The sequence below is a fragment of the Carettochelys insculpta genome, chromosome 12 (assembly GCF_033958435.1).
Source record: "Carettochelys insculpta isolate YL-2023 chromosome 12, ASM3395843v1, whole genome shotgun sequence".
In the NCBI taxonomy this organism is placed as follows: domain Eukaryota; kingdom Metazoa; phylum Chordata; order Testudines; family Carettochelyidae; genus Carettochelys; species Carettochelys insculpta.
Window position 1 is genome coordinate 19,190,434 of NC_134148.1, and position 13,242 is coordinate 19,203,675.

At 38.5% G+C, this 13,242-nt stretch overlaps 1 protein-coding gene across 4 annotated transcripts in view; it reads left to right on the forward strand.

Annotated features, from left to right (window-relative positions):
* The window catches only part of ZNF280D (zinc finger protein 280D), a 115,041-nt gene extending 102,281 nt beyond the window's left edge, over nucleotides 1-12,760 (forward strand). For 2 of the 4 annotated variants that reach the window (XM_075007340.1, XM_075007342.1), the window contains 3 exons: nucleotides 88-143; nucleotides 9,506-10,194; nucleotides 10,451-10,585. In XM_075007340.1, coding sequence (XP_074863441.1) covers nucleotides 88-143; nucleotides 9,506-10,145 — 696 coding nt within the window. In that variant the 3' untranslated portion in view covers nucleotides 10,146-10,194; nucleotides 10,451-10,585. Of the gene's footprint in view, nucleotides 1-87; nucleotides 218-9,505; nucleotides 10,195-10,450 lie in introns of those variants that run through there. The other 2 variants (XM_075007343.1, XR_012647231.1) reach the window with 2 other exon arrangements.
* Nucleotides 12,761-13,242: the final 482 nt, after the last annotated feature.

The window sequence follows — 13,242 nt, forward strand, 5'->3', positions numbered from 1 at the left end:
AATAATAGTCACAGTTCTTTCTGCACCATTAATGTATAATCAGCTGGTCATGGATATAAAATAAAAAAATATCATTAATTATTACAGAAAAATTCAAGACCTAGTTTGCCTGAAGGAAAAACAGAAACATCAACTTTTGAAAGGTAAATATAAGGAACAGCTGCATCTCTTGAAATTCAAGTACATAAAATAACACGTGTGCTGTGTTATTTCTCAGGTAAATGGGCAAAAATATTTTAATTAGTATTTACATGTTGTTAATTTTTTATGTTAGAAAGCAACTTTAAATAGCAGCTGTTGTGTGTTATTGACTCAATAGGACATGTGGAAGTTGAGACATAAGGTTCCAAAATTTATGTGTTTGTTAAAAGTTTTAAAGCTTTAATATTTGTAAACATACAGTCAGCATTCAAAAATAATTCCAGCAAAGGGCATACAAAATATTGAAAAGGATTATTTATGATATTAAGAAATCTGAATATTAAGGGTATTGTTAAGCGAAAATAGAGGGCTTAAAGTGCAAAATGTGCATTGTCATTAAATAAGAAATGTTTTTAAAAAGTTAGTGTTCTAGGTTAGTTATGGTTTCATAGAGATCTGTTTTCACACTTGTGAAAAGATGCTGTTCAAAATGTAAAGATTTTCATATAAAGCAATATGTGAAGTTGTTGGATGATTGCAACATACAGAAATATGCACAATATTGCTAATGTTAATTCAGACTGGTTACATGTTAATCTGTGAATCAGTAAAACTTGGATTGTGAAATTACGCGCCTTTTGTTTTGGGGAAAAGATTGTTGGAAAAGTCCAATTATATGTGCAAAGTGTTAATTATTGCACCAAAATTAACAACCCAAAATAGCCTATTGCCGTTATTAATCTGTAAAACTATCTTCCGGTAGTAGTCTGTAAAAGTTGTTTTCCACAGATTTCTAACTAAATTGTATTAATCTAGGTTAATACACATTTATAAATTCTTGTTTTTGAAGACTGTGTATATACTGTAAACTTTAACACAATAGCCTGATAGTCACTTTTCTACCCATAAAATATTCTCCCTTGCTTTTCCCCCCTCTGATAACACCTCTGGTCTGAGATGTATCTGATGCTCTGAAATTTTACTTTCACTTAAAATCCTTGTTTAATAATGAGAATAATGTGTTCAGGTTTAGTGATGTCTACAAAACCTATAGTTGCTAGATTATTAGTTCAAATCCAGCTCAGGGCTATAGTAAATCATTCTAATTGTGCACAGTAGACAATTGTATATCAAATTAACTAGCTTCTCCCTGCCTCATTTGTATTTGTTCAAGTTTTTTGCTCTATAATGACAGTTATTCACGTTTGAAAATAATTTAGTGGTGTAGAGGAAGTGAGTTGATTGTCTTAGTCTAGTTGCTAGGACACAGGTCTGAACGTGATGAAAACTACCACTCTGATTGTATTTTTAATACAGAAAATTGAGGTGTAAGGTACCTTGGTTATTGATCATTTTTAATCCTCCAAATTTTGTTGATCTCCGTTTTTATTTTAGGCCACAATATAACATAGAACTGACTAGTTTCTTTGTTGACAGTATCCTCCAGGAGATTGGCAGTGGTCAGGTGTCCATATTGATCCTTTTTAGTTTCCCTAGAGGCCCTTCACACCATCGCTCAAATAACCTTGCTCTCGGATTCATCAGTGCTCTATTTTTTTTTTTTTTAAGTTTCACAATCTGGCCAAAATTTCAACATGACTCCATGGTCTAGTGCTTAAGTGAGAATTCTACATGACCATAAAACCCATTTCCTTGTTATACTTCTAATTTCAAACAAGAAGGTTGTCTCCATATTCCTTGGGACATGGTGGAGTACTCTTTCCAGAAAATGAAAAATCCCAAAATGTCCTAAATAAAACAGAGAAGGTCAAATCAATTTGTAAGTGTTTCAGAAAGCAAGTGTATGTAGAGTTCAGTTTCCCTAATATTTCCTTGATCTAAATCTTTGAAACTACAAGACAGATTTAAAATCTGCAACAGCAGACTTCAAATTTCTGAAGTTCTGTAATTTTCTCTGGCTACATCTACACTACGAAATAAAATCTATTTTGATAGATTCAACTTTTTAATATCGATCTTATCAACTTGAAATTAATTGTCCACAAATGTTTCAGAAAGTCAGCGTGTTGTTTCTCCATGTCGTCTTAGCACGTCTCCATTGTCTTACTCAAGTTTGACTGCCCAATGCATTGTGGGTACCTATCCAACAGTGCCTCAGCCGTATTGCATTCTGGGGATTTTGTACCACTGGGTTGTTGGGGGGGAGAGGTGGAAATTGCTGCAGTTGCTTGTGGATGTTTGGTGTCACTATCCCAGAGTTCAGAGCACCCACTAATCACATGAAAATGAACAGGAGATCACGCCATTTTTTCTGGCACAGTGCTAGCACTAGCATGGATCCTCAAGTCATTGCACACTTTCCAGAATGTTGTGAAGTATTTGCTTCAATGGGACAGTTGTCTGAGGTGATGGTAGTGGATGACGAGGGTGGAGATTAAATCGATGAACTGCAGACCAAGAACTTAGAAGTGCTGGCTGCTCTGGATGCATTGCTTACAGTGGAGGGATTGTTTTTGGACTCATGAAACCAGCACACATTGGTGGGACCACATTGTTTTGGAGGCCTGGGATGACCAGCAGTAGGAGCAGAACTTTTGCATCTGCAAGTCCACTTTATGGAACTTTGTAATTAGCTGGCCCACCTGCCCTGAAGCTCAGCAGTACAAGAGTGAAACTTCAGTGGTTCACAAGCAAGTTGCAGTCCTTTTATGGAGTCTTGCAACAGCTGACAGTCAATGGTCAGTGGCAAATCAATTCAGGGTGGGCAGATCTTCAATGGGGGCCGTGGTAGTGCATGTAGCAAATGCAATCTGTTGGCATCTCCTGAGGAACACCATGATCCTGGGAGCTGTCCAGCACACGGTGGATTGCTTTGCTGCCATGGTGTTCTCTAACTGTGCTGAGGCAGTAGATGGCACACACATCCCCCATCATGTCCCCAGATCACCTGGACTCTGAGTATATAAACCTAAAAGGGATACTTTTTGATGGTGTTGCAGGAGGAGGTAGATCACAAAGGTCATTTCACCAACATCAGCATGGGATGGGTGGGAAAGGTTCTTGATATATGCACCTTCAGAAATTCTGGTCTGTACAGAAAGCTCCTGGATGGGACTTTTTTCCCAGACCAGAAAATCAAGATTGGTGATATGGATATGCCTGTACTAATGCTGGGTGACCCTGCTTACTCTCTGCTTCCTTGCCTCATGAAGTCATACACAGGCACCCTGGACCACAGCAAGGAGTATTTCAACTACAGACTCAGCAAGTGCAGAATGGTGGTGGGAAAGTGCCTTTGGCCATTTAAAATCAAGGTTTGAGTGCCTATTTGACCTGTTTGGACCTTTCCAAAACTAATGTCTCCACCATTGTAGCAGCATGCTGAATTCTGCATAATCTTTCTGAATCCATGTGGGAGAGTTTCATGACAGTCTGGAGTGCGGAGGCAGAAGCCATGAGCAGGCTTATGTGCAGCCGCCCGCAAGGGCATTCACCAGTGCGAATACAGAGGCAGCAGCAATCGGGGAGGCTTTAAAAACAGCGTTATGAATGATTGAGCAGCCAGATGACTCTACTGTATTTGGCTGTTGTGATGCCACCCACACACCTCACAATGATTTGTACACCCCACCAAATGTGAACCAATAAACCAGAGTGTGGCTTTCACAGAAAGAATACTTTTGGTTGGCCGGGGGGGGGGAGGGTTAAGGTGCAGGAAAAAGAAAGGATGTAAAGGGAAGGTTATTTTTGTATTTTTATGGGGGTGGGGAAGGCTAGTTTTTTTTTAATTTAAAGCAGAGGCGCACACATCCGTGAAATAAGCCAGATGTGGCACCTGGCTTCTATGTCCTTGGGGGGCAGGCACTACTGCTGACCCACCAGCCAGATCCTGGATTCTGGGCAGTGCCTCTGGGATTTTATCCACCATATCGGCTTTGGCAACCCCGCCACTGCCCGAGTTCCTCTGCTGCCCTCTGCTGTGGTTTCAGCCCTTCCCCTTCACCCTGCCCATTGGCTTCCTGTACTTCATGATAAGCCTTCCGGAGTTATTTCGCCTTCACTTGACGTTGCTGATCATCCTGGGAGTAATCTCTGGGGATCATCCGCGCAATTTTTTTTTATAAATATCTACATTTTGTTTGCAGACTTGAAGTCTGCCTGCCACTGACTCCTCTCCCCAAACAGCAAGGAGATCCGTGATCTCAGCATGCGACTAAGCTGGACATCTTTTGTGACCCTGAGAACTCAGATCAGAAACCTGAGTACTCATGATGGCAAGAGATGGCTACCGATACAGTGCCATTGCTACTGATGTAATGCAATGCTATGTCAACCAATGTGATAGCTAGAAAGAAAGTCAGTTTTCTGGGCTCTCCTTAAATTTCCTGGGCTTCCTGGTGATGAATTCAAATTCACAGGCTTCCTGTTACCCATGTCCTGCACACCTGGAGAACAGCAGAGATAGAAGCAGCCAGAGCAGATAACCATGGATCATTGTGGGATACGTACAGGACACCTCTGGAGGCTAATAAAGTCAATTTAAAAAAATGGCATTTCCACACTAGCATGAATTCGAACTTTTAAATTCAAACTTGATGCTACATTGACCCTCATGGTGAGTTTAATAATATCAGCCTTAGCACTCTCTAAAATTGACCTGATTGTATTTACAGTGAAGACAGTGATGTAAAATCAAGCTAACTGCCTTAAAATTGATTTTATCATGTAGTGTAGACGTAGCTTCTGTTTCTGCACGTTATTAGTCTTACCATCTCTGTGGCTCTTTAAATTATGTCTTAGGTCAGCCACTGGTTTTGGATTCCTCTTGGTCAGGACTGATTCCTGTAGGGCCACATGCCAACTTGCTCATAGTGCAGGGGTGGGATTTGGCCAACCAGGCCAACACATCCGGCTCGTGGACCATCCTGCTGGGATGCTCAGGCACACGCTGCTTTAAGCAGCTTCCTGCATCATGTAGCTCTCAACTCCAGACCCCAGCATGAGCGAGGCTTAGTGTGCCATCTCTGTTGCTTCTGCCAGTCCACGGTCACAACTCCTTGTCAGTCCCTGCATCCCCTCCTACACTCAATGCTTGCCCCACCCCCAGGCCAGAATCCTCTTCTGTGCTCCTATCACCTCCCAGACCGTGCCTCCCAATCTCCTGCCCCAGGTCACAAACCTTTCTTTCACCCAAACTCCCTTACAGCTCTCTGCCCACACTCTTTCCTGCATCCCAGTCCTCTACCCTGTACTCTGCTCTGTACCCAGCCTCCATCCTAGACCCTGCATTTCTTCGAGAGAAAATATGGCCCTCAATCACTTAACAAAATCTTGGAATGGCTCCCCATCAAAAATTATTGCACACCTCTGCCATTATGCATTCTTGGAATTCTTGTCTTGACATGAAAGGTTAAGCGCTTGTAGAACTCTCAAAGCGTGAATACTTTTGTTTTCATTGTATAGTAGCCAATTGGCAAACAGGATGTACTCAAACAGCTATTTTTCAGCCACAGCCGTGTCAATAAGATGACTATTTTTCATACTTATTTCTCAGTACCAGATAATATTTTTGAGTCAATGTCTTGATTTGTCACAAACTACTATGTTGACTCATCTGTAATCCTTAGTTGGGAGTAGCTGGTATTGTTTTAGAGGTATTATATATCTTTTCTTATCTGAGGAGTCATAGTTTGGTTTGAGTAAGTGAATTCCTTTTGTGCAACGGGTCTTTTTTGAGTGAATTTTCAAAATTATTCTTAATAATTACACCCTTCTGTTCAACATATATAAATAATTTAGTGATAAGATGTACGCATTTGTTGGTTGCTGAAGGCACACAACTTTACCTGTTTCTTTGTAAATATCAAAATATATATAGTGTGCTTTCTAGTTTGTGGCTAAAACTGAGCTTGGATGAGAGCAAACTCATAGAGATTCAGTCTGAAAAAAGATGGAGAATTGGATGCTTGAAGGTTATATGAAATTTTGAGGATTTGGGGTAATGGTCCTTGCCCACTTATTGAGAGTATAGTCACATTTTAAGAGTTTCTCAGTTTGGACATGTTCTTGTGCTCCTGCCTCCTCTTCGAATCCCAGGTGGATCAGCATGGAGCATCTTTTTTTCATCACTTTGCAGCTACAACTGGTGCAAAATGAAAGTTGCTAGCTTGTTAAGCAATATTAGCAATAGCAAGCATATTACAACATTTCTCCAGGAATTGTCATAGCTTTCATTTAATTAATTTGTGAATACAACTGTAGGCATTGACTTCAGTTTGTAAACCTGCGGATGACTTAAGCCTTGGTTGTCTCAAAGACAATCTCTCTTTCCTTAATCGAGCAGTGTGGTTGAGGTCAACAGGAGCAATTGTGCCAAGAAACTCTAAATTTTAAGCATCAAGACCCAAATTACATGTTATTCCGACTACAGAGTCCTTAACACTAGAATGTGTTGCAGCCACTAGCTCCTACAAGGCTCTTTTCTCAAATCCTTCCTGGAAGAGTTGAAGTGGGATAGGAATTGATTGGTTTTGGGAGAAGGGCCTTTCCATGTATATTTTATGTGGAGATATAAACATGTAGCAGTGCATTGTATAACAATGAATTACAAATTTAACCTTGGTTGACAATGTCTGTGGAGGAGGGATTTGAATGGGCAGCTTCTTAGCCTTTAGAATGAATGCTTTTAGAGTATGAATGAAACACACTGGTGTGCAGTGTCAGGATGCTTACATTACAGCTGGCCATGTGCTTTCTGGTGCTTTCTGATAAATAACTGTGGTTGCTGAATTTTTCTTAGTTTTATATCCTCCTCAAAAAGTTCACTTTCCTTTTCTTTTTTAAATAAATATTCTTAGTTTAGATTGTTAAGTCCTGAAAGCACTTAAGGTATTGTTAAAACCTGAAAGCAGAGCAACTTCTCAGTAATAATCTTGGTTAGAGTAATACTGCAGTTTTTTCTTCAAGAGTTTTGCCTATCCTCAAACTGTCATTTATCATAAGTTACTCAATTACACTGTTGATATATAAAATCAGTACAAGATTTAAAGTGTGTGTGTGTGTGTGTGTGTGTGTGTGTGTGTGTTTGTAGAGTAAAAAGGAAAACAGACCATTTATTTATTGTTTCACAAGAATCACCGCTCCCATAACACTTTTTTTCCAAAGTTTAAATACTCTTAATCAGAATTCCCTCCTCATGTCCTATTCCACTCCTCCCCTGTTTCTTGCTCATGTATCTCTTGTCTGTATGCCAGAGTTCAGGGATTGTTGTTGGGTTTTTTTTTCCCCCTAATTATAGATTTTTAAAAGGTAAATTGTAAGTAATGTTAAGTCTCCAATTCAGTCTTTTAAGTACCAATTAAGCTTGAAAATAGTCTAATTGTAGTTCCTTCATTACCCTGTTAATCTGTCCATCGCATTCAAAGTTTTTGTCAGTCTAGGCCTTTTCAGATTTTAGTTTCTTTTGGGGGTGCTAGGAATTAAATAAAATTTTTCAGTGAACTCCAGCTCTGAAAGGGAGACCAGAGTTCTCTCAGGTGCGATTATATGATGGAAGTTGGTGTTCCTATAACAAATTGAAGCAGCATTCAGAATGGTGTCCTTTTTGGATCACCAACTATCAGAATCAAAAAATAAAAGCAGATAAATGTAGGGATGTGACTAAAAAAATTCAAAACTTCTATGAATATTTGGGAGGCCTGTACATATGAATTATGTTCAACTCAGTTTTTATTTGGGACATATTGATTTCCCTGTTTATTTTAGAACAGGGCTTGTGATTTTTAAAAATAGATGCAGTACTACAAGGTGCAGCCAATACCTAATTTGCATATAACCTTTTGTATGTTAGGCTTGGCTTTTATTATAGTCATAGAGTTTTAAGGACAGAAAGGGCCACTGCATCTTCTAATCTAGCCTGCTGTATATCTCAGGCCACCAGAACCCACTAGCACCCATACATTAAAATGGAAATGAGCCCAAACTAAATGAGACCCACAGGAGACTTAAGTATTATGTGCCCAAGGCAGTGAAGAGGGATAACCAAGGTGCACCAGTGTTTGAGGCTCTTGCAATAGCAAGAAATGATTAAATGAGATATAGCCAGATAATTTTGGCAAGTTACCCACACTCTCACTGTACAGAGTGAGGCAAAAAACAACAACAACAAAAAATCTTAAGAACATTACCAATCTGATGCGTAGGTAGGGGTGGGGATTCCGTCCCAAGCCCTGTGTATGACAATCAATTAGACTCTGAGCATGTGAGTGAGAATAAACCATCCAAGCAACAAACAGATATAATTCTTCGTGCCACTTGAGACCCCAGGCCCACCTCACCCAAAGTTTCATTTCCAGCTGCTACCACCCCCGATACTTCAGAGCAAGGAGATAAACACGGGGGGCGGGGTCTCCCAGAATACATTGGGATGGAATACCCTCATGACCCCTACTGATGGTTGGCTGAAACCCCGAAGCATGAGAATTAAGAAACATAACATATACAACAGAAGTGAACCGTGCAACTGCTGAGTCCTGCTTTGCCCCTGCCTCCACAAAGCCCTATCTCAAGCAACCCTGTTATGCAACAGAACTCAAAAATGTGTCCAGTTTTCTTAAAAACTAAGTTTTTGCTCCCACTTTCCTGTTTGTGGCTATTCCAGAACATCTGATGGTTAGAAATCTTTTAATTAACATCTTGAATTTGTTTGTGACCAGTTTTTACCATTTATTCTTGTTGTAATGTCCTTTTAGCATAAATAGCTAAATGGCCTTATAAGGAAAGGTTTTACACGATGTAGCTTTGATAATTTAGTGACTTTCTTTTAATTAAAAACAAGAATTAAAATTCAGCTTTACTGTGAAAAGTGCTGTGAAAATGTCACCTTTTTGATCAGCAGAGCTGCTCCTTGTGAGAATTTATGGAGCAGCTCACTTTAATAGGGGAAAAAAGTTTGTACTGCTTTGTGTTCCTCTTAGCACTGCAGCACCAATCAGACTAAGATGGAGTGAATTGGATTCCATTTCTTTTGCGTCATCTACAGAATTACATACAAAATTCCAAACAGTAATACCTGCTTCAGTGCAGTTTTGATAGTGTGACTATAGTGCAAGTATCACTGAGGGTATAATCTGAAAAAGCATTGCCTATAACTAAAGACCTAGTTTGGCCTAATAGATTTTTATTATTGGCAGTGATTTGCAGGAAGGGAAGAACTCGACTGTTAGATGCAAGGCTGAGTTTGAAGGGCTAGCAATTTGGGGGCACTTTCTACTTGATAAATGAAGGTCAGAAAGTCATCACAAGTATGAAACTCGACAGTGATATTTTCAGCTGAAAAAAGTAGACCCATATGTTAAAATATTTTTATGATGCCTGACAAATAAGTGGCTATTTATTTTCCCAGCAAACAAGCAACTGACTCTTCAGAGGAAACAAAAAAAGAATGCACTGAAAATCCAACACCCAATCACTCGTCAGTTGAAAAGAGTGAAGAAAGTACATCATCAAGTATGGAAAACGAATCCAATCGAGTACTTCAGGACACCTATTCAAGAAACTCATCATGTGAAGCAGCCACATGTTGTGATTCAGATGACAATGATAAAGTCCTAGAAGAGAAACAAAAAAAACATGCTCGTAATGAAACTGAATTGAAAATTCACCCAAGTTCAGAGAATGCTGTCTTAAAGGACCAGACTAAAGAAGGTAGCTTGGATGAAACTAGGTTGGCAGCTTTGATCACTAAAGACTTACACCTGACTTTGGGTGAAGATGTTAGTTTTGAGCAGTTTTTGAGAAAAAGGGATGAACCTAAATCTGTTAGTTCTGACATTAGCGAGCAAGGCAGCATTCATTTGGAGCCTTTGACTCCATCAGAGGTTCTAGAGCATGAAGCTACTGAGATCCTTCAAAAGGGTAATGTTGCCCCTTCATCGAAGAAAGCTGAACTGCTTTCTGAACAAACAGATGACGTTCCAAAAGGAAGCAGTCCTAGCAGAATGGAGATAACTGTAAACCAGACAGATGAGACTGAAGCAAGCTGAAATTAAAGTAACTTCAATCATTATAAAGTAGTATGCTGTGTAAATTATGGTAAGCACACCATGGACCATTCTTGATGGGTATGCTTATTCTTTCTGATTCAGAGTATTAAAATAGAAAAATAAAAGGGTAGATGTTTTATATGGAGGAAGCATTTTAGTAACAAAATATTACAAAGAATAGCACGTTTGCTTATATCTCCAAGAGATGGGAAGAGGATATGCCTTACTAGTCTGGCACTTGAAAATGAAAAAAAAAATTATACTGTGATGTTGCTGATAATGTTTTTTTTTTTTTACCCAAACAGAAAAGATGGAGATGATTGTTGTATGTGAAGATAGTGTCCATGTGGAAATCTTAGAATCAGATGGTTTAAGTAAATCTATTGCTGAAAGAGAGCATGCTCAGAACAATGGTGCATTTGCCTACTGACAGTTTGGATAAATAGAAGCCTACTTTGGATTTAATATCACATTCCTGTCTGTCAAAGCATGTAAACAGAGCTAAATGAGTCTATGCACCTCTGTACAGGTGTAATCTTGCCAGGTTGTAAGCTTACCTTAAACTTTCAGTGAAAGTGGAAATTACAGTATCAATACAAATGTGTGAGATTTCTCAGTGTGCAAGCTGTGCAGATTACCTGATGTATTAGTTGTATAAAGTAGGGCAATACTGCTCAAAGTACTGTAGCTGTTAGGCCATTACAATTGTTTTAATGATTTTTTTTTTATTAGCGATAGACCCATATGAATGGTCTTCAAGTCACACCAAAGTACGGTTTAATGCAGAAACTTTTATAAAAAGAACTGGAAACAGACTGGCATGTTTTCTGCCATTTTGCAGCTGCTACTTGCTAATTGTTACAAAAAAGACTCAAGGGCATATAAAGCAGAGATGTATAATTCAATTTCAGGACTTTTTGTAGTCTAACTTATGTACAAGAAGATGGCTGCTGAAATAATGTTGGGATTTTATTTTTTGCTATGTATTTAGCAACTCTAGGCATAGGAATACATAATACAATTAACAGTAGCTTGGTTTCAAATATTAACAAAACTTCATTAAAATCCTCCATTTGAATCCTTTACAATGTGCATTTGACTCTTTCAGTTTTATTTTTAAAGAATGTTAAATGTTTTGAGTAGCTATTAAAACTCTGCTGTAAATATTACATTTGAGTAAATAATTGCAACAATGTTTGTCTTTGTGAATAATTTTACTCCTTATGTAATTAATTTGTACATAGTCTTTCAGTTTCCTTAAAAAATTTAGTTACAGGTTCCAAAAGTTATCTATTCCTAATTGATTTCATCTTAAAATTAGTGAGTTGAGAAATATTTTAGTTGTTTTGAAATTTAATATGAAGTGCCTATACATACACATAATTCCAACTTCCATATATTGAGACAGGGTATGCTGCTACTTTAAAGTTTGAGCAGGAACTGTGCTGGGTCAGCAACATCCAAAGTGGTCTTGTGAGGAAATCATACTGCCTCTGTTGTGTTTGCCAGGACTGGCAAGAGTTTAAATAAGTATATTGGTTTAGCAGCCTGGGCCTTGTTAATTTCTCAGGTGGGAGCAATAGTCTGGCTGTGACTAAGGAAGCTCAAGATCAGCCAGCGCCCAAGTAAATGTTCTAGCTTAAATGATCCAGTTTCTCTTGGTGCTACTTAAATATAAACAGTACTGCCAATCACCAGTGTTCCAAAATCATGCACCAGACTAGACTTCAAAAACATGAAATTTAATGAAAAATAATAAATGGCAGGTTCTTTTTACGTGTCTTCTGTTCTTGAGTGCATGAAGTCTACATTTTCAGGTTTTTTCCTTAGCCGTGAGTGCTAGGAACTTTTCGTTTTAATCGCTCTTCAGATCTTCACATAATTGAATGGTTCTAAGATCTCCGGATTCAAGAAATACGCAGCATATTACAAGACTCATGATAAGGAAGAATGTTTTCACACAGTGCACAGTCAACCTGTGGAACTCTTTGCCAGAGGATATTGTGAAGGACAAGACTTAAGAAGCTTCAGAGAACAATTAAATTCATGCGGGATAAGTCTGTCAACGGCTAGGATGTGTAGGGGTGGTGTCCCTAGCCTCTGTTTGCCAAAAGCTCGGAAATGAGCTATAGGGGATGGGTTGCTTGACTACTACTTACATTAATTCCTTCTGTGGTGCCTGGTACTGGGCACTGTTGGAAGACAGGTTACTGGGCTAGATGGACCTTTGGTCTGATCCAGTATGGTCATTATTATGATAATGTTTGGAAATTCTGTGTGTGTATATTTATATAATATATATTAATAAAAATCTGGGAAAAGCAATTTTCTACATTGTGGACTATACATATTTATCTTGTTATTGTTGCTATTAAAGATTGTGAAGAAAGAATGGATTTGTGCAAAACAGACCCATCATGAGTGTTCGGTGGTGGTGATCGTTTTTCCACAAACAGCCTGAAATAAATAGGACATGCCAAAAAGGGGGTGGTGGGGAAGTCAATCAACCAAAAGCCTTGATATGTTTGTTACTGGAGGTGAGCTTGACCATATTCACTGTAGGGAAAACCTTGAGCATACCATCCAAACAGAATGAAAAGGTTTTGCTTTTTTTCTGCTTTATGCAAATGGTACAACTTTAAGATGAAACTCTGATAAACATTGCTGTTGGAGAAGTTTGTTTACTTGTTATATTGTGATACCATTAGGTGTAATTATCTAGCTATTTTGCTCTTTTTTATTATTGCATTTACTAAGATAATTTTTTCTACAAAAGTTTGTTTAAATTATATGAATTTGGAAAAATAAATGACTGATCTAGGAACCATCTACTCTGAGGAGAAGGAATAAAATTATCATATTGAAAAGCATAAGTTATCTAGAGAAAGTATGTGTATACTCCAAGATATTAACACGAAATATTATATGGCTTACAGTGTTTCTATCCTTTTGGAGAATCCACTTATATACAGAAGGTAATACTCATGTAAGAAAAAAGCAAATATTAGAACACTAACCAACAGAGCATGGAGGGAGGAGAGAGAAATTTACATGCACTTGCAACACAGTCAGAGCACTTTTTGTCAATGGGCAACTG